At 28.6% G+C, this 23490-nt stretch overlaps 1 protein-coding gene and 1 non-coding gene across 2 annotated transcripts; one reads left to right on the top strand and one right to left on the bottom strand.

Moving 5' to 3' along the window:
- Positions 1 to 7365: 7365 nt before the first annotated feature.
- On the top strand, positions 7366 to 10042 carry LOC102585423 (transcription factor bHLH13-like). The gene has a single exon (XM_006339659.2). It carries the CDS (start codon positions 8008 to 8010, stop codon positions 9802 to 9804), a length of 1797 nt encoding a protein of 598 aa, XP_006339721.1. The 5' UTR covers positions 7366 to 8007; the 3' UTR covers positions 9805 to 10042.
- A 4391-nt stretch (positions 10043 to 14433) lies between these two features.
- On the bottom strand, positions 14434 to 14505 carry TRNAQ-CUG (transfer RNA glutamine (anticodon CUG)). Its single transcript has one exon. It is a non-coding gene; the product is annotated as a tRNA-Gln (tRNA).
- Between the last annotated feature and the right edge of the window lie 8985 nt (positions 14506 to 23490).

Here is a 23490-nt window from a genome sequence, read left to right as displayed (position 1 = left end):
GCTCTTGTACATGTATGCTCTTTATAATAGAAAAATTTATTAATTGAGTTAGTTAGCAAATGGAGATTTGATTGAGTTGGTTGGTGTTAATAAATAAAGTGTTTTTGTAAAAGATAAAAGTTTGGTGTTAAATTTGAATTTTTAAAACTTTCCAAATAATGAGATTTGGCCCAAATACTAGAAAAAACTAGTATTTGGGAATTTGGGTTATTTGCCAAAAAAATTTGCCAAATAATGAGAAAGTGTATGGACAAACAATATTTGCCAAATTTTTTCCCAAGTTTTACTTGGGAAATCTATGGCCAAACGGGCCCTAAAAATGGGAAATTCATGCCCCACATGCCCAATGCCTATCTTATTTATACACTTAATAAATGCATAATTCAATGCACATCACGTGCCTCATACAACTCATTCACGTGCTCTTCACCACCATTTTACGTCTGCCTATCAACAAATCACAACTAACCAAAAAATAGTAACACAAACTCCTATACTTTTTTACTTGTCAAGTTTTTATTTGACACATTTATTAAGGAAAATAATCATTAATAGTGTGTTTACTATTTTACTTTTATTAATTAAACTCTTTTTGTTTTAATTTATATGTCACCATTTTAGATTTCACGTTCTAAAGGAATTATGTATGTTTATGATTATACTCTTATTCACTTGAAGTCAAGTTTTCAATAAATAAACATAAATTAATCTATTTTGATTAAATAAATTGACCAATGAGCATGAATTAAACATTTAGTTTTTCTTATATTGATCAAATTCATATTCTCAGTAAGATATAAAGAATAGTATCATTTATACATTAATTTTATGAAATAACAAATATTAAAGACTAACTATTTCCAGTTAAGACGACATATAAATAGGAACGAAAAGAATAAAATGTTAAACATATTTAATTACTATATTTTTTAAAGACGTTAACTAAATGTTAATAAATTGAAATATAATAGAATTTCTTACTTGATACGTAAGTAAAAATGAAATTCAAATTAGAAAATTATTTGAGAAATAAATAGGGACACATAGAATATATATATATATGATAGATGTATGATTAAGAAATTTTACTATAGTCTACTAGGTGTGTTTCATGTCTCATCCTTTTAATATATATATGGAATTAAATTGTATTAAATATATAAAAGATGCTAGGTGCTGGTCTACTTTTGTGGTTTATTTGTTGGTCGAATTCGAGGTGATTGAGATGAGGCCACGTGTTAGTGAGTTCGTTGAATGAGTGCCACGTAAAGAGGAATTAGTAGTATAGTACTGTGGTGAACGTGTTGAGTTTCTTTTTTGGCACAAGAATATTAAATAAGTAGTACTAGTAAAGTATTCTCTCTGTCCCTAATTATTTTTTATTTTTTTTATAGTTATTTTATTTACTTGTTCATTTTAATAAATTAAGAAAAGACAAATTTTTTTATCTATTATATCCTCAATTAATTATTTTGAAAAAGGTAAAACTTTTTGAAAACATTAAGTTTTTAATTCATCCACGTCATAATTAATAAGGATAAAATGATAATAATTATTTTCTTAATAAGTGTGTTAATTTAAAAATAAACAAGTAATTAGGGAGAAAGGAATAATTATTAGGTGAAATGTAGTCATAAAAGAAAAACCCAAAAGGCGTGACGGCCAAGCAGGCGCTGCGTGACGCATTTTTCTCCACTTTTCACGTGAATTTATCCACACCCCCAAAACTACTTACTGCACTGCTACTTTCTTTTTGGTACATAGAGTTGGGTGAAAATATGTTTTATATTTATTAATTTAATGTATAGAAATATTTAAAAATAAACTCTGATTATTTTTTTTTCGTTTCTTTCATATTCGTTTTCATTTTTATAAACACATAATAAAATTAAAGGTTGAATAAGTTAGAAGTTGTGACATGAAGTTGAATAAAATATGGTTAATCATTGTAATTTAGTAATTTTTTATATAATTTTCACATTATATTATATATTATTTTTGGTCTCGATGTGGTACAGATACATACTCGAGAATAACCAATTTCTTATTAGATTTTAAAATATTTAAGTTGTTGATTTATAATAATTTGTAATTTTCACATAATTTGTGTTACTATCTTTATTTTAATTTATGCAATGTTGATGAATTTTTGGGAGCTAGACCAATTTTTAATATTTGTATTTAGATATTTTAACTCGTTAATTCTTGTTATTATGATTTATAATACCTTTTGGGTAATTTCTAAATATATATAAAATATTTAAAGTAATAATTTAATATCAAATGACCAAATTATCCTTTATTAAAATCTAATGACTAAAAGCACCAACGTCGTCGAAGACATATGTGGTTTTATAATTACTTATATGTAGTAGTAAAGTAATTAGTAATAAGATATCAAGTCGAGTCAACAATTAAAAGATTGAAATCGCACTCAAATAGAGATTTGAGTGTCAAAGAAAAAAAATGTGCAAGCTAATTTATTCCAACTTTTAAATTAAAAAATGAGATCCAAATATGTAAATATTAAATTAGCATTGTATGTACAAAAAATATATATATCAACATTACAAATCTGACTTAAAAGTCAAGCCTAGTGTGTAGTCGTACTTAGACGAAACGGTGTACATTTAATTGGAATGCCGCGATTTTTTAATTTTGACTCTCAACACCCAAAAAAAAATATTCACTCCATTTACTTTTACATTTTCAATATAAATTTGACACATCTTTTCTTATAAATTTTAGTAATATAGATAGCTAAAAAGTTAAATAGTTATTTATATTTTAATTTTTCAATTTAGATAAATATAAATATTTATCTATTTATTTAAAATATGACAAATGAAATAGACGGAAGTAATATAAATTTGTACGAAATAGGATAAAAGCAGAAAATATTGTAAACCACTTAATTGTTTTGATTGATAATTGAGATGATAGAAGGCAACTTTAGTCTTACAAGTTTATTTTTGGGTCACATGTCATGAAATAGTCTCATCTACATTTTCACGAGTTTCTTCCTGTTCAGATTGTTCACGTTTTTTCGCATTTAATCAATCACCATTATAATCCCACTACTAATCCCTGATTACCACTTACGTATTCACGTTTGTATTATAGCTCTAATCCATTTTCACAACCACCGAAATTAACTGGAGCTATATTAGCCATGATTAAAGTTGCAATTGCAGTTTAATATTTTTATAGGGGGACAAGAGAGACTTTGTTATAAACACCCTTACTTTCAATCTTAAGATTGTGAGTTCGAGTCATTAATGATAAAAATGTAATGTATCGTATTCAAGATTAGGTAAGAATTATAATTTCACGACATAAATTTATTGTAATATTTTTTATTTTTTTAGAAAACTTTTTAACATCAAAATAATCAAATTTGTTCTTGTACTATTTGAAACTGAACTATTTTAGATTTATCAAAGTTATAATATATATAAAAATATATAATGGAAGATAAAATTAAGTAATTCCCCTTTTTTTTAATAACAGATGAGTAAGTTTAAACTTTTTCCCTTTGACAAAATATTACTGTAATTTTTTTTTCTTTCTGAAAATACACAAGTCTTACATGAATTATGATTTAATTGACTTAACAAGTGGGACCCACATGGGGTCCACATTCTTACATGACTGAAAACTATAGGTTAATTTATAATATTGTTATATTATAGTAATAAAAAGAATAGTGATTAGGGTAGCCCCACATCTTAATGAAGCACATTGGTTTAGGAATAAATTACAGGAGCCTTAGATTCTACTCAATTTGGCCTACTGGTTTGTTGGAAAAAATCAAATGCCTAATTAATATTAATCCCTTTCTTTTGTTACCTAGGATTTGCTTTTCACTTTAGCCCTTTTTACTTCATCATATATTCACATGATATTATCACTTTCTTGCTCATTGAGGGATGAAAATATTATTAAAAAAATTAATTAATAAATAAAGTGTTAGTCTATCTGAAACAATTTCTATATCTTAAAAAATAAAAATAAAATCTATATATATTCTATCATTTTTAGACTAATTTATAAAATTGTATGAAATATGTTATTATTATAAATAAATAAAAGTGAAATTAAAGAAAAGTTATAGGCCCGTTTGCGGTATCAAACAAAAAGCACTAAATTATTATACTTTATATTTATAATTTTTCTATAAAATTACGCATGCATGGCATTACTTATTATCGGAATTGTCGACAAAAATATTCGTTCATCCGTCCTAATTTGCTTGGCTTTTACTTATCGATGGTCTATTTGACCAACTGTCATAGCTAAATTAATTATAGAGTACTATTTTAATTCTTATGTTTCTTTTATTTATTTAATACACACTTTTTTGTCAGTTTTAAAATATGTTTTTATATTTTATAACTCATTAATTTTATTTTATTATTTTAAGATTATGGAGGACCTTTTACCCCTGCACTGCACTATTTAATAGTGTATTTTAAAGGTATATATGTGCCTACGTGGACATCATAAATATTTCATCATTTTAAATAGTAATGTGTCCACGTGGGAACATATATACCTTTAAAATACACTATTAAATAGTACAGGAGGGAAAAGGTCCTTTCCAAAGTTTGGTATCGTAACAACAATTTCGACCAAAGTTGGAGTATTTTTCAGACATTTTCCCCTAATTTAAATAACTCTCCACATTTATTAAACCAACTATAAAAGTGGGAAAAAAATAATAGTTACTTCTTCTCTACTCCTTCCATTTCAAATTAATTGAATTGTTGATTTTTTTTATTTTTTTTCAAATTAACTTAATTGTTCAAATTTCAAGACTACTTTTAAAATATTCTTCCAATTTTACCCTTCATTAGTTGGTATTGGTATTTGAATCATAAATTTGACAATAATTAATAAGGGTAAAAATGGAAAGTTATGCCTAATTTATGTCTTAATCTTCTTTTCTTAAAGGGTGTGTGAAACACCTTAATAATTTAATTAATTTGAAATGGAGGGAGTATTTTTTTAAATCAATAAGTAATTTAAACTAATTATATTTAATAAATATGATAAATAAATTGAACAAAGGAAGTACTAGTCATCAACTGATCATGATTAGCTAAAGATGAGAATATGGATTAGCAGAATTGGATTAAAATTATAGATATAAGAGGGGAAATTTGTGATTTAATTCAAATAGGGAAATACTATCAGATCAGATCTGATAGTAATCCATAATGAGGACGCATGTGATTTTTCATTCCATTTTACAAAGTTAATGATATGATTATTTCGAGAAGTGAATAAACATTTTGAGATGGAGAGGGTTGATGGTGATGGTGACTCGTGCTTATCATAAATAGAGAGAAATATTATATTAGGAGTGTTTTGGTATGGTTAAAATTTTTTATAGAAAAATAAATGAATATCATTTTTTATTTTGTTACTTAATAAAACAATTTATTATTTTAAAAATATTTATTTATAACGTAGATAATATTATGAAAGGTGAAATATGGTTAAAGGGTGTGGGGTGGTAGGCAGTGGCGTAGCTAGAAATTTCACGAAGGGTGTCCAAGAATTATACAAGCAATTTTTTTTTTGATAAATGGATGCACTAAAAAATTCAAAATCGAACTATGTACTATTAATATTCTTTTATGAATAAATGTTCTAAAATTTTAAAAATCGAATCGCATGATATGTAGCTTAATCATTTTTAAGTTTCAAACTTACACTAATCTCTAGTGACGACAATAATATCGAGACACGAAAAATGGAAGTAGAAACAAATGAGGTCTTCTTTTGTTTGCTTTTAACAACGTTGTACAAATATTAGAATTTTATTTCAAACTTTAATGAAAAGAAATAAAAAATCAACTTCATTGAAAATTCAACAAGCTTTATTAGATTTTTTTAATTATAGATTTATAAGAAATTTACTAACTCTTAGACAATTAAAGGAATAATAAAGTATGAGCTCTTTAAAAAATGACTTGCTTTTAACAGCGTTATACAAATATTAGAATTTTATTTCAAACTTTAATGAAAAGAAATAAAAAATCAACTTCATTGAAAATTCAACAAGCTTTATTAGATTTTTTTAATTATAGATTTATAAGAAATTTACTAACTATTACCTTAGACAACTAAAGGAATAATGAAATATGAGCTCTTTAAAAAATGACTATAAAAGATAAGTTGTTGTAGGGATTCGAACCTACGCGTCAAATCTCTATAAGAGAGCCTCCAACCGCTAAGCCACAGTAGCTTATTATGACAAGGATGTCCAAAGTATTAAATTTAACCATTTTGAACAGGATTTTACTTAGATGTACGGTATAATTTTCCGACAATTGGACACCCTCAAGACACTAGGGGCGGAGCTCCGCCCCTGGTGGTAGGATAGAGGTTACGAGGGTAATGGTGAATATGAAGTTTGATAAAGACAGGTCATAAAATTACTCATGGATATATAAAATTAAAATTATATATATGTACATTTTTTAATACATATTTCTACATATCTATGAACTATCTGAATGAAAATTCTAATTCTGCATCACGGATCAAAGAGGGTAGGACACGATTATTTTCCCTCACTTTTTCTCATACTTTAAAAAAAATTACTCTATTTTCCTAAAGAAAATTTACAATCTCAATTCTCTTTTATTTGTCACTTATTCTTAAAATATATTTTCATTTAAATACTGGTCACTTTTGACATATCTAAAAATAAATAAATTATTTTTTCATGTTTTAACCTCAATATTAAATATTTATTATCAAATTATTTTTCAAAACTTAATACTAAACATCATTTAATAGGGTATAGTGTAACCTATATCAATAATTAATAACTGTGCTAAATCAACCGGCAATAAAATAAAAATGAACGGAAGAAGTATTTTATACATAAAAAAAATTTGACCAACCTAAAAGGAAAAAAACTCTCAACCAAACGCACAAAAATCTAGATAGGTGCTATTTAAAGAGTGCACATGTTTTTTCATCCTTTCTTAACCACGTGTTAAAGTTAAATTTCCATTTACAAAAATTAAAAATAAATAAGGGAAGTGTTAAATGGCCAAAAAATTTGAGCAGAAAATTTAAAAATTATAATATTTTATTTTAAAATAAACTGATCTTTTTTTCATTTTTTACTTAAAATGTGTTAAAGTTAAAAAGATAAAATAACATAACTAAAATATCATTCTGATCAAATTCTGACTAAATTTTCGGGCAAAAAGATTTTTCCAACAAAGAAGAAAACCGTAAATAAAAGTACTCAATGGCGACTGTTCCCCAATCACGAAAAAACATGTTCGTATTTAACCCAACCATGGTTAACTATTTTTAAACATTTAAACTCCATCACATACATACAGTTGGGATTTAGAACAAACCCAAAAACTTTGCCTCCCCTTAACTTCTCTCTCTTTTACTTTGCAACAAAATAGAGAAAACATCATCTTTCATTTTTTTTTCCTGAGAAAACCACAAATCTCTCTTTATTGAGGAAAAACTATAATAATTCTCCCAATTGAAAACATCAGTTTTGTTTCAGAGCTCAAAAGTTTTGTTTGTTTCTGTTTCTTAACTGCAACTGCAGTGCAGAGTTACTGGTGTGTATTTTTTTTGCTGCTTTTAACCAATCTTTGTTTCTTTTTTTGTCCATATATGTGCATTTTTATGTCAAAGTTGTATCTTTTCTGGGTATTTTCTTATAGTTACTGATACCCTTTAGATTTTCAAGCTTTTGAGATCTGAAATTTGAGGTATGGACGATTGGGAGTTCAATAAAAAGAAGAAGATCAATTGTTTTGAATCAAGTTAAGATGGGTTTATTTTAGATTGGTTAATTGGTGTTGTAAAATGTGTTAAAGGTTGAAGCTTTGGAGAAAAAAAAAGAAAAAGAATTGTCTTTTTAGTTCTTGTTTCATCTTAGGAATATAAAATTTGGAATCTTTTTTTTTTTTTTGGGTGTTTTGTAGTTGAAGGGATTTTATTACTAGGTAGATAGATATGGTTACTGGGAATATGTTGTGGAGTGGTGAGGATAAAGCTACGGTGGCGGCTGTTTTAGGAAAGGAAGCTTTTGAATATTTGATGTCTGGCTCTGTTTCAGCAGAATGTTCTTTAATGGCAATAGGGAATGATCAGAATTTGCAGAATAAGCTTTCAGATCTCGTGGAATGCCCAAACGCCGCTAACTTTAGCTGGAATTATGCCATCTTTTGGCAAATTTCGCGGTCTAAGTCAGGGGAATTGGTTCTAGGGTGGGGGGATGGGTGTTGCAGAGAGCCTAAGGAAGGAGAGGAGCGTGAAGTTAAAAGGATTTTCAATCTACGCCTCGACGATGAGGGTCAACAAAGGATGAGGAAGAGGGTACTTCAAAAGTTGCATATGTTATTTGGTGGAACAGATGAAGATAACTATGCTTTTGGATTAGATAGAGTTACTGATACTGAAATGTTCTTCCTTGCCTCGATGTATTTTTCGTTCCCTCGAGGAGAGGGAGGTCCGGGGAAGTGTTTTGGATCAGGTAAGCATTTGTGGTTATCAGATGCATTGACATCTAATCTAGAGTATTGTGCTAGATCTTTCTTAGCTAAGTCTGCTGGTATGCAAACTATTGTTTTGATTCCAACTGATGTAGGAGTTGTGGAATTGGGGTCAGTGAGATCAATTCCGGAAAGTTTGGAGCTATTACAGAATATAAAATCTTGCTTCTCGTCGTTTTTGTCACTTGTTAGGGATAAGCAAGCAGCAGGTATAGCAGTTGTACCTGAGAAAAAAGAGGGAAACAATCCCCGCCTTTCCAACTCAGGCGCTGTTACTGAACGAACAGACGGAAATCCTAAGCTATTTGGGCATGATTTGAATTCGGGCACTCACTTTAGGGAAAAACTTGCTGTTAGGAAAGCGGAGGAGAGGCCATGGGAAAATGGTAACAGAATGCCATTTGTGAACGCACGGAATGGTTTAAATCCTGCTTCTTGGGCTCAATTCAGTAATGTGAAGCCGGGAAAACCTGTGGAGCTCTATGGTCCTCCAACCCCAGGACACAACCTAATCAATGGTGGAAGGGAAGAATTCCGCTTGAACAACTTTCAACATCAAAAGCCAGCTGCTAGAATGCAAATTGATTTCACCGGAGCAACCTCGAGACCCATTGTTTCGCCAGCACACACTGTTGAGTCTGAACATTCAGATGTTGAAGTTTCGTGCAAGGAAGACCGTGGAGGCCCAGTGGATGAAAAGAGGCCTCGAAAACGTGGAAGAAAGCCAGCCAACGGAAGGGAAGAGCCTCTCAATCATGTAGAGGCAGAGAGGCAGCGGAGGGAAAAATTGAACCAGCGGTTCTATGCCTTACGAGCTGTTGTTCCGAATATCTCCAAGATGGACAAAGCTTCCCTCTTAGGGGATGCCATTGCTTACATAACTGAGCTGCAGAAAAAACTTAGAGATATGGAATCTGAGAGGGAAAACACTTCAAGGGATGCAATCGCTTCAGAAGACAGCCCGAGTTCAGAGATTCAAATCCGAGGACCCAACATCAACATAGAAGCTGCCAATGATGAAGTCATTGTAAGGGTGAGCTGCTCAATGGAAACCCATCCACTATCTCGAGTCATCCAAATATTCAAAGAGGCGCAAATCAACGTTGTTGAATCAAAACTTTCCGCGGGGAATGGTACTGTGTATCACACATTTGTCCTCAAGTCTAGTGGATCTGAACAGCTGACTAAGGAAAAGTTGCTGGCTGCATTTTCCAGTGAATCAAACTCGTTAAGGCAACTTTCACCGGTAGGGCAATAGCAGTATCATGTTTTATATATATATATATATATATATATACTCCAGTTGTTAGGGATATAAATGTAGTGAAGAATCCATATCGTAGTTTTTATTTTCTTTTCTGCAGAAAATTTCGTATACATCAGTTCAAGATAGGTGGAAAATAACTATCTATTGACAAAGTAGTAGCAAATTTTCCGTGACTGTCTATAGTAGTACACATTTTCTATCATAATCAAGGCTAAGATTAATTAATTAATTGCAAGCTTAACTACCATTAGCATACTGTTCATCATTTATATCATCGAAGATCCAAGATGCGCGAAAGAAGGTACTATATAGTAACTAAATTTATTAGAATTCTTGATGTAATCTATGTTTTCCCCTTCCTTCTTGAGAATCCTAGTTTATCGTTTTGGGGTTTATTGATCTTAGTACTATGTGGCCAGTTGATGATACATGCATGAAAATGATATAGTAGTAACTTTGTTAGTTGAAGAATTGTACTGGAAAAATATAATTGTAGTGTAAAAGGTAGCAGTTGGAAGAATTTTCTCCTTTAGTTGGATAGAGTTAAGTGTGGTTATTATATGTTTGTTGTAGAGTAATTGTTGTTATTTATTGATCATGACAAAAACATGTGAGGGATAGTGTTGGTAGTCGTGGCAAAGTGGGAAAAAAGAATTTTCAAAGAGAAGAAAGTGACCACAACGTTTTGAATATGGGGTTGCCTCTCTACCTTTTAACTGCAGTGCAGTGGGCCTATAGATATGACACCAACAAATTAGTACATGTTCATCATTAATAATAGTACTACTCTTTTTCTTTTCTTTTTTTCCTCTCTACTTGCTTTTTCTAACAAAATTTGGATCTTGCTACTTAATTTTATACAGTGTTAGGCATATAGTTCAATTTTTTTTCTTAACTTTAGTTGCTACTATTTGTTGTCAAACAACTTACATTTACTTGAAAAGTTTTAACACTCTTAGTCAGATTTTTCGCTACGCCACTACAGAAAAAAGAAGAAGAAGATAAAGATGGATTTTTTTTTCTTTAGTGCTTTTGGCCACGAAGGTTGTTGAGGTATCTGTAAACATATTTTTCAGAAAGCAACATATAGTAAAGTTCCAAAAAGATGAGCAATTTAGTAAACAAAGAATTTGTAATAGGAAAAAGGAAAAAAACAAACACACACACCAAAAAAAGATGTAAGATCCTGTTTGAGAATATTAAGGTACGAGCTGATGCAGAAATCATTCAAAGCTGTCTTAAAAGTTTCAGTGTTGTGACATGCTTTTTCACAAACATCTTCTTGATCTCTTGTGTGGTGGTAGAGCCGTTTATGGGAAAATGTATATTGAGAGCTATGTAATTGCCTTCTCTTTTTTTTTTATTATGTTTAATCGTAATCATTTAGATCTCGATTTATAAATTTAAAATATTACTAAGATGTAATTCATTCGCAAAATTGGTGTTTTATCACAATCCATCCATTTTCATCAGTACGATCATCCTCAGCTAATTACATTTACCACTTACCATCAATATTAATCACCATTTATAATTTTCAGATTACTCCCATAATAATCATTCATGTATCGATAATCACCACCATTATTACTAGTGTTACCTATATGGAGTACTACTCTTTATTTAGTTTTGCTATATCTTTCTTAAATCTCCTTAGTTGGACGTTATCATCTTCATTAACCATTATTTACAATCTTCTCGGCTAATTATTATTACCATACTAATCATCAATCACTATCGACAATCACCATTATCTATCTAAAGGAGAGAGACATGAACTTGGCTGATAAAAAAAAGAGGTTGGAACTAATGATGAGAACATTCTTGTAGAGGAAGTTATAGTACTGTGAAGTACAACAGTTACCAGCAACAAGTTGGTGTCAAATGCGTGTGGACTATTTTAAAGCTCCTTTAAGTCACAGTTTTATTTGAAAAACATGTCAATTCACTACCCATCATGTTCATATTAGGTGGTGTTTTTGCCTTCTTATTTTCATTTAAAATTAGTGGTGTTTCAAGTAATAAAAAAAATATATTATTTCAAAAATAAATATTTTAACCTTATTTAATTAGATAGGTAGATTTTTATTTGAACAAGAAACTATTTGTTGTGTTAAAGGAAACTAAAAAACTCCCACCGTCTCAAGCGATTTGGTGTGATTCTCTTTTATCTATCACTTAAGAAATAATTAATTATAAAGACTTTAAAAAAAAATTAAACTATTCTACTCTAATTTATATTTTAAAATACTCATATTTACTCTTTTATGTGTTATCTTTAAGGTGTTTGTAGTGAACAGTTACTAGTACAAGTAATGAAAACATAATCAATTTTATCTTAAATTTCTAAAATGATAAGTAAATAATTTTAAATAACTGTATATCGAATTCAAGACAAATAAGTTGTAATGGGATATTAGATACTGTTTAACTAAGAATAAACTAGTAAAAACAGCAGTTTCTTTTTAGCACTTAAAATTCTAGGAATCAATCTATTTTGTTGGGGAAAAAAACAAATTTTGTAAGCAAATATTTTCTCTCTAATAAAAAGTGTATTATTAGCCAGATACTACTTTCTTCATCCACTATATTAAAATATATATTCATATTTTATTACTTAAATACTAATTTATTTTTATTATTAACTATAAAAAAATAAATCAAAACATTAAATTTATTATGTTTAAAAATGATATACATAGCTTATCAGTTTATTTATTATCCATTAAAAGATATATCAAATCAATATCATACGGATAAAGATGAACAATACTTTTAGGTAGGGCAAGAAACTAAAGAGGAGCCAATGGCTATGGATGAGGATGGATAGGTAAGCATAGAAAATTGTTCACATATTGTATAGACACACGCGTTTAAACAAAGAAATAAAAAGAAAATAAAGAATGTTTTCACTATGCATCATTTAAAAAAAAATTTTTTTTATCAATAACAGAATCAAAATTTTCATTAATAGCGGTAGAATACTATTAGAAAAAATCACGTCCTGCCACATGTAATTTGGTACCTTAACTTATAGTAACTTATTATACCATTATAATCACGGTGGTGATTCCAATACAATACAATTTCTACAAGACTTATATTCAAAGAAATTATCATTAACGTGTTATTATTTTGAACAGAAAACAAAACGTTTTATTTGTTGTTTGGATGAGAATGAATTAGGAAAATGAATTGTTTTTGTCAAATAGGTAGGCAGACAAGTCAAGAAAAAGACCCAATTACTTTTAGTTCATTTAATTTAAACTAGTCTAAATGAATAACTAATATTATAATTTATAGAGAGTATTCTATCACAAATAAAACACTGAGAGAAGGAAAATGTCAATTAGATTTTGGATTTTTTTTTTAAAAAAGGAAAAATTATTTGGATGTGTACCTTTTAATAAATAATTATTGATTTTAGCGATATTTTTTTATTTATTACCATTTATAGCAATGCATGGTAATACTATGTTAAATCTACAATATGAATTAAAAGTGAATCATGTATGCAATATATATGTATTATAACTGTCTTTTTTAAAAAATATATTAGGCTTGTTTGAAAGAAATTGACACATTATATTATAAGTATATTAAAATGTATGATAAATGTATTATCCATCAATAAAACTTGTATTATAAGTGAATAATAAATTGTTCTTTGTAATATGTATTAAAATTATATTAGAAATGTATTAAAAGTGATCAAGTGAAAAAAAATATTATTTCTATAAAGGGTAAATATTTTTTTAATGTAGTATATTTATGTAAGTTTCCCAACAAAAAAAATATTAGAGTCTAACTAATTCGAATTTGAGCCGTGTAAGACCCGATTCAGAGGAAAACTTTCACTACTAAAAATTTATCTATACTTGAAATTCGAACAAAAAATTACTGATTAAGGAAGGCGCAATCTCATCTTCTCCTTAAAAGAAGTGTCTCAAATGAAAAGTAAGAATAAATCAACCATTCTATCAACTTATACAAGGAGTAAATGCAAGTAATTAATATAATTTTTTGGCTTTACATAAAAATTAAAAGAGCAAAGAATTATACACTACACAAATAAGTCTTATTGATAATGATTTTCTAGTTGATTATTATAGCCGAAATCAACGCGCATTTGAGTGGATATCAATCATGTTTCCTTTAAGTGGTACTTTTCCTTTGAGAATCTATTATACGTCATAGATAAGAACTATTATAAATTATTATATTTTATTTATTTTTACAATTGATTAGTTTTCTTTTTTCAAAAGTTAAAATTCGATTAAGTTTTGAGAAAAACTCATATTGACGAAATTTGCATCAATAAACATGAAAATCAAATATTCTAACAGGGAGTGTCTTGAGAACTAACAGAAATAATAAATAAATTAGAGAGGGCTTTTTATTTTGGTTTGATCGCGAGACTCTGTAATTATGATGAGATGCATCTATATGTTGGATAGGTGGAAACTCATTATGTATCAATTATTTTTGTGCATAGACTTACTATGATTGATTTCTTCGAACTATATGTATGGTTAATTTTATCGAAAAAATATTAATGGAGCTAGTAAACCTTTTATTTTTAGTGAATTTGGGATTAGAAAATATATAAAAAAAAATGATAGGTTCCACCGAGACTTGAACTCGGGTTACTGGATTCAGAGTCCAATGTCCTAACCGCTAGACCATGGAACCAATTTGGTGATATAAATTTGTTTTAGTTTTACTTATATTTTGACTACCAACAATGTTAAGTGAGTGTTTAAAAGAAATTTTGTATAGAATATTATCACATAAGATATTAAAAATCTAAATACTTAGATGAAGTTAAATTCTCGTAAGTTATATAATAATTTAATTCATGAAAATGTATCTAATAGAGATGGAAGGAGTATGTTTGTTTGACAATGCATTGAACAAAGAGAAAATAGAAGAAGAAAAATAAATGAATTCAGCTGGATTCTAAATGTTCAGGTTTTCTTAACCATTTTAAGAATTTCGATATAATAGAGCCGAGGAGAGACTAATCGACTATAAACTTCTAAGGAGAAATAATTTTGATATAAATCTTCTATTTTACTTGTTAATTACTCTTCACTCAAGTATAGTAACCATATTAACATGGGTTGTGGTGTGGACTGTTTCACCTTAACCAGAGGTCTCGGATCCAAATTTTGTGGGGCTGCAATATAGACTCCTAGACACCTTGTGAAAATAAAGAAAATTTATAGTAACGCATGCATAAATTTGATCCATGTTTAAATTTATAGTATGTGTGTTCTTGTAATAATTTTTGTTCATCCATTCTTATAAATGAAGGTAAATTTATGTGATAGTGATTGCCAAACCCAATAAGAAAAGCAAGAAATGAGAGCCCATGAAGGTTATAAGAAAATGCCAAGATGATATGCTGACTAACCATTTGGTACTTATACTTTTGTACCTCATAACATTGTTGTCCAAGTATAACTTACATAAATACCATAGTGTAAAATCTAAATTACCTTCTATCTCTATTATTTATGTAATTACAGAAATCCCATATTTTTTAGGCATTTTGGATACATAATTAAGGATCCGAATATATTATTGTTGATACATTATGTATCATTCTGTTGCACTTATTAAGGGGAAAAAAAGTTGAAAAATCAAATTAAAATCTCATAGTATCCATATGTTGCACTAATTTAGGGGGAAAACAAAATTGAAAATCAAATTAAGATCCCATAAATTACGCTATTTCATGCCAAATTATTGTCAAGAATTCAAAATCCTATAGTGTAACAAACCAAAAAATTCGAAAATTAAATTTCTTCTTCTTGTTCATCGTTCTCTTTGTTTCATAAAACCTTTTGTTGAAATTTTGGATAAGTGAGGCGAGTTATGAAGGATACAAAAGTGATGGAATTGTTGTTGGAAAAACGATTTCTTTTGTGAATCTTCAAGTTCATCGAATATCCTTTCGATTTTGATTCATGATTGTCGAAAATTTTGAGATTCAAAATTTTTCTCTAGTTCATTGAAGATCCTTTCAGTTTTGATTCAAAATTGTTGAAAATTTTGAGTTTCAAAATTACTTCCATAGTTCATTGAAGATTCTTTCAATTTTGATTCAAAATTATCGAAAAATTTGAGAAGATACATCATGAAGATCATTTCAATTTAAATTGATAAGTGTTGTATTTTACTAGATACATTAAATAAGAAAGTGTTGCCCATTAGATTTTAAGTTTGAGATCGATACATTATTGTTTGATAATTGTTATGTATCAGATATATTTAGTATAAATTTGAATTTACGTATCATAACTACAAAATTAGTGTATGCTACATTATTATTTATGTATCTTATTTTGTTTGAGATCATGAAGTTCCTTTCAATTTAAATTGATAAGTGTGGTATTTTTACTAGATACATTAAATAAGAAAGTGTTGCCCATTAGATTTTAAGTTTGAGATCGATACATTATTGTTTGATAATTGTTATGTATCAGATATATTTAGTATAAATTTGAATTTATGTATCATAACTAAAAAACTAGTGTATGATACATTATTATTTATGTATCTTATTTTGTTTGAGAAATATTATATTTTAAAATAAAAAATACATTATACATGTAATTGTTCCAAAATAGCTTTTTTTTTTGTGTCATAAATAACACAAAGTTTATGTATCAAGTACATTTATATTGAACATGATAAACACTAATCAAAGATTCACCAACATTAGATTTATGTATCAATACCTTAAAAATCTGAACATTATACATTGCATAAAACAAAGGTTATTGTAGCAGTGATGTATCAGATCAATGATAACACTAACAAAGACTAATTTAAGACTCAAAATAAACAAGATACATTAAAAGTCTGTATCTTTGATAGTGATGGCCGTGCAATGGCAGATCCAACTTTTTTCTTCTATTTTTTATGGACTTTTTTCAATAGTAGGAACATTAAAAGAATATGATTAACTAAAATTGCAAAGGTTCAATAAGATTTCAATGAGGAAAGGGGGAGGAGGTAATTTTATTTTTATTTAAAAAATAATAATAAAAGAAATCGAAAATTGAAGTGATGGAAAGAAATCTACCTCTTGAATAATTTGAAATCATTAATTGGAAATAGAAAAGATTTGAAATTCAAAAATAGATTAATTTATAAACTTGAGAGAGACACCTTCTGAAAATCAAAATGAATTTGAAATTTCTAACTGCTAAGAAGTGGAGAGAATTTAAGGATAAAATGGAGGAGTGAAATGGGGAGTCGGAAACGTGGGTGTAGGCTGAAATTAGGAGTGAAATATTTATGTATCCGGAAGATTATATAAATTGGGGGAATTAAGGGATTTTTGAATTTTTAAAAAAAGATAGGGATAAATGGATATTAAGATAAGTAAATGTGTGTATATAAGTAATTTTCCCATCATTGTATTTGTATTACATGGTTTTCCTTCAAATCGGTTGATCATTAATATTTTCCATTAGCAATCGAATTAATGTTCAGCGAGGCACATTTTGTAGAATATTAGGATGCGAAAATAGGTTGGCCAAGTCTTATGCCAAAAACCAGCCCGATAAGCTCGAAGCCTTTTAAAGATATTTAGGCTAAGGCCCAAGTAGGGAAGAGTCTGAGCACAAGAACCAGCCCGATAAGCTCAAAGCCTTTTAAAGAGATTTGGGCTATGGCCCAGATTAGGGGAGAGTTGAACTTGAGAGATATAGTGAGAAAATTCTAGAAATAGCAAACATAATAGACATAATAAGGCTCTACAACTATAGTTTCGATAATTGTGCTTCATAGCTATAGTTTTGTTTGCTATGAAGTTGCGGTTTGTATATTTCGCTTGTCTATATTTATACATTTAGAAAATTTTCAGATCTCCGTTTTTACATTTCGTTTGCCAATATACAAACAAGGTAATTTATTATGAATTTTTCATAAATCGTATACAAATCAGGCGAATAGCAAAAATTAGAGAAACCGTAGCCGCAAATTACAATTTTCTTAAACGTAGCTATAATACCTAATATAGACTAAATGTTTGCTATTTTGCATAATTTTTTCAGAAATAATATTCAGTGCGTTTTCAATGACACAATTTGTCTTGACGTTCTGTCATTTTGAACTTTTATTTTCTTAAAAACAAAGGGCAAACTCAAATTCTCTAAATATTTTTTCTTTTATTTTCTTGTTCATATTAAAGGATATTAGTGTTGAAATAAAACAAGCAGCTTTGAGAGCAATAGGCGTTGTAGACTTGCTGGAGTAAAGTTTGTTCATGACATGTGCAAGGCAAGGACTATTCAAAGCATATATATCCTGAGTGCAGAATAAGATAAAAAACGAAGTCAAAATTTTCGTTAGATAAACTTTAAATCAAAGCTATTAAATTCAATCGAACCAGTAAATTAGAGTCTAATTTCGTTCGCAGGAGTAGTGGGGAATTATATATAGTGGAGAGACAAATAATGACATTCTATCCGATTGTTAAAAAGACAAGTCCACTATATGCAGATGCTACTTTCAATTCATACAATCCTAACTTTTTTATATTTTAATTAAATATAGAAAATAAATAGAGTTCAGTACATTTGTACTATGTAATTTGTCACATGGCAAGTGGAAAAGTGGGTCATAAACACAATTTGTTTTTTTATCTGCATGTGTTAATGTATATACACCTTTCTTTGACAAACTTTTTTTTGCATATCCCTGTTTAATTTATATTTTAGCTTCTAGAAATATATCCACATTAATAAAGTACCAAATCAAAAAGTTATTAGTAAAGGGTGAGGAAAATAAGAACTATAATAAATTACGAAAGCAAGCAAAAGAAATTAACATGACTTAGTGGCAGAGTCAATTTTTTTTAATAAAGTTATATAAGAATTTTAGAAATGCGTTGTATATTAGGTATTCCAACCTAACACAAAGAGTAATTTTAAGTCATATATATATGTCACGAGTAAGGGGTTTAATAGTTTGTGTATATATTTAAAGTATATATCATCTTTATCGTGCTATTTGCATATAACTATAGTTTTCTGACAAAGGCGATCCAATTAATTAATTTTAGCTCTCCATATTTCTTCAGAGAATCAGATACTTTGCTCTTCGGCATAAGCTTCACAAAGTTATATTGCTTTTCCTTTTCTGGTTTTTCTTTGTTATGTCCTTTCATTTTCAACTATTGAAGACCAAAAAATAGAAGCCCAATGTATATCATGCTGCTATAAATTGGTTTAATATAATGAGATATTTTTTTCCCAGGACAAAATACTTAACTTGATAACTTAAGATGCTGGCCTATTTTATAGTACTACTTCTTTGGCCCAAGGGTGTTACAATAACTACAATAAAAACACTTTTGAGCAGCAATAAATATACATAATAACAAAGAGGGCTACCTCCTTTGCCGACATTAGTTAATCATCATTGAATTCAATATCGCTAAAGGCTTTAGGGACATTAACAAAGAGTGCTAATTGCCACTAAAAATACATTTTTAAGGACAATTAAATTATTATTATTAATTAATTTACGCTAATAATTATTTTTGATATAATGAAAATGGGTGTGCTTGAGTAAATTTGTAAGGTCAAAACTAATTTATTAATGAGTCAAATAGGATGGGTCAAGTTGGATGATTAAGCAATGGGTCATATTTAATCAAATTCATCCAATTCAAAACTAATTTTGGTTTGCTAATTCTATTTTCTTAACAACGTTTTAATCACCTAAAAAAAATCCCTTTTAGAGAGTAAAAGTGTGTAAAAATATAGCAAGTGGAAATTTGATGTACAACAAACTAATTAAATCATCAATTAATATATTCTTAGCACAAAGTCTAGACATGTCTGATGGACCTTCATTTTTGAGGTAAATTTGATACCTAACTTATACCATATCACATTATTGTTGTATCTCAAGGGAGATGATTAAAAGAATAATGTGGAACACGATTTCTTTTGTCGTTGTTTTTCCTGTCGAGATTGCTTGCAAGGAGTCGACACTCTGAGATGTCAATAGAGAGAGTAGAAAGGCGAGTCGTGAGTGTTCGAGTCTGTAATTTTGTGAGATAAATTTAGATTTAAATCATTCATACGTAGATCAATTCAAAATATATGTTTAAGCAAATTTTTAATATTAATAATTATTTTAAGACACATGATTCGTTAAAAAATAATCGTATTTTTAGGAATGTCTATTACCTTTATAAACTATCTTGATTTATATTTAGAGGAGTACTCTTTATTGTTGGATGAGATATCGAAGCCTTTAGGGATGTAATATTGTTTGGTATGTTTGTGATGTGCAATTAATTATTCTACACTTTGCGGTGAAGAATCCTTTTGCCATTATTGTCTAGTGCTACCTTTTTCTCTTTTTGTGAACATAATATATGCTAAGGGGTCCACCCTGTTTAGTGAACAAATTAATTAAAACTATTCTTAATTGATAATTAAGGTGTAGCAAATTAGTAGTATTGTCAACTTTCCATCATGCTCATTTTTCTTGAATTGGCTTTTGTTTTCTTGCTAATTGACCAATATCAAGTGCCTCCCTACCTAACCACAAAGTTTTTAATTAGAGCCTCGAAAATTGAGAGCTTTTTGATATATTTTTGGGGATAATGCTAAATGGCCAGAAAATTAAAAAGTCTATAATATCTTTTTTTTATTTTAAAATAAACTGACTTTTTTTTTCATTTTTAATTCAAAGGTATTAAAGTTAAAAGGGTAAAAATGTTCAAAAAGGTAAAATAAAATAGTGTGAAATATGTTATTTTACCATTCTGGCCAAATTTTCTGGCTAAAAAGATTTTTCCTATTTTCGGTGTTTTATATATTTTTTGTCTAAATTTATGTAAACACTATCCCCATTTTATTGCTATTGAATTCCACTAAACATTTTATTGTGAAGAAAAATCAACTAAAATTAAGCATTAAAGTGTTTAATAAGGACAATTTGGTAATCCTAATAAAGTCTTTTTTTATTTCTTAAAAATCGTTTTCGGTGAAATGATGCCACATAAATTAGTGCGGAATTAGTAATACTTAATTCACAACAAAAAGAGCTTTTAACGGCAATAATTATATTAACAAAGATTGCTAAAGTTTTTACCTGCATTAGTTAATTGTCATTGAATTCAATGTCGCTATAAGCTTTAGGGATATTTACAAAGAGTGTTAATTGCCTCTAAAAATATATATTTAGCAACGTTCAGCTAATGCCATAAATTAATTATCACTAAAAATCATTTATGATATAGTAATTATATAGCTCAAATTTAAAAAAATTGGTGGTACATTGAAATATATTATACAAATTCATGTGTTGTATTTTTATTCCAACACGCTTAATTTTATTTTACTATGGAAATGGAACATAAAATGATAAATATCTTCGTTAAACTATTATCAAGTTAGGCATATCTATGATTTTTTATGGAGTATAGAACAAAACTATCAATCTATAAATGTTACTGCACAAACTTAATTGAGAGATCTACCAAACTAACCTAACCTATATTGAAATTGTGATATGAGTAATAATTATTATATAAGTGAAATGTCCACACGCTTGGATTTTGTTCCATCGAAATTGCAATATTTGGTCTAAAAGGACAGCGCATTTATGCCTTTCGAGGTATCGGTTAGTAAGTACTGCGTGTGTCCCTAATTGTTGATCTACTTTTGAATTGACACACCTATTAAGAAAATAATTATCGATATAGTGAATTTATTATTTTACCCCTATTAATTATGAAGTGGATGAATTAAAAACTTAAGATTTTAAAGAAGTTCTACTTTTTTCAAAGATATTAATTGAGGGTATAATAGATAAAAATATTTTGTCCTTTCTTGATTTTTCAAAATGGACAAATAATTAGGGACAATTAAAAAAGGAGAAGTGGACAAGTAATTAAGGACAGAGGAAGTGGTTTTATGAGATGTGATGTTGCTCTTTACTCGCCTACCCAATTCACATATATTGAGACGAATCGAGATCTATTAGTATTGCTTCCTAAAATTAGTGTGTCTATCAATTTCATCATATAGCAACATGTCTTTAAATTCATAAGCGATCATCGATAACTGGAGCTACTGTTATATATAAAAACAAGGGAAAAAGGATAAATATAGCCCCGAACTATCGTAAATGATATGCAAATAACCTTCGGCATACTTTTGGGACATTGGTGCCCATGTCGTCCAAAAACTAGAGCTATATATATCCTTTATACTAACGGACATACACGTGTCATAATCTTATCCACCGATCTGACATTTATCGACGGATAAGATTGCACCACGTGTCCATATTTAGTCTTCCGTTAGAGTGAAGGACATATATGCTCTAGATTTTAGACGGCAAGGGCACCAATGTCCCAAAAGTATGACGGAGGGTATCTGCATACCATTTACGATAATTCAAGGGTATATTTGTCCGTTTTTCCTAAAAACAATGTTATGCATTACTCAAAAAAATACAGTAGTAACCACTTAGTCAAAGAATTGAAGGCGGGGTTATGGAGGTACGGTTAGAAGTTACATAAATGAAGAAAAAACGGGTATCCTATTATATTTAGGTACAATAGGGTACAAGAAAAAAGTTATTTATATTCAATGAATGTATACAAAAAGTTAAAATTTGAGAATCTGTTTATTTTTATTATCATTTTGATGAAGAAATACAAATGGATTCTTATGTTATGTGCCTGAAAAATATTGGACAAATGGAATTTGCATAGATATAGAGAAATTTCCCTGGATAGTCACCCATGTTTGGAAAATTACCTAAGAATATCACTTATGTTTGTTTTAGGACCACAATATCATCCAACTTTACCTCTTTTCCTCAAAATATAGACACAAAAAAAATATTATCTCTCTCCTAATAGGATGTCACATCATTCCTTTTTTATATTAACATTTTTTTTAATCCTTTTTTATTATTAACATTTTTTTTAATTCCTTTTTTTATTATTAACATTTTTTTAAAATTCTTTAAAAACGTTATATCCTTTTTAGTTTGACAATATGGTTACCTTATTACTCTAATGAATTAAAATATCAACAAAAAGGGAGTCCGAAGCTAAAAGGGTCATTTTTTCCTTCAAAAACAAAAAGGGCACATAAAAACAATTAACCAAAAGGGCAAAATCCCTACTGACGGATCGATTTTCTTCTGATAAAAATTGACGTCGTTCCATAAAAAGAAATAAAAATCGCTAAATTTGGCAGCGATTTTTTTTATAAAAAATAATCATTATTTCTTTAAAATCGCTGCTTTAGCAGCGTTTTTATAAATAAATAAAAATTAAAAGTGAAATCGCTGCTATAGCAGCGATTTTTTGTTAAGGAATTAAAAAAAACATAAAGAACAAGTTTTAAATTACATAAATTTCCGGCGGCAGCCATTTTAAAAAAAAAATGTTTTTTAAAGAAAAAATCGCTGCCGAAGCAGCGATTTTCAGTTTTAATTTTCATTTAAATAGCTGAAAGGGTAAAGATTTTTTTAAAAAGCTTTTTATGAAAATCGTTGGCTTCAGTTTTAATTTTTTTTTAATTTTTATTAAATTCTCTGCAAGGGTAGGATTTTTTTTAAAGAAAAAATATTTTTTTGAGAAAATCGGCAGCGATTTTTATTTCTTTTAGCGGAGCGGCGTCA

The sequence above is a fragment of the Solanum tuberosum genome, unplaced genomic scaffold (genome assembly GCF_000226075.1).
Source record: "Solanum tuberosum cultivar DM 1-3 516 R44 unplaced genomic scaffold, SolTub_3.0 scf00010, whole genome shotgun sequence".
Lineage (NCBI taxonomy): Eukaryota > Viridiplantae > Streptophyta > Magnoliopsida > Solanales > Solanaceae > Solanum > Solanum tuberosum.
This window is presented reverse-complemented; position numbering and strand designations above follow the sequence as displayed.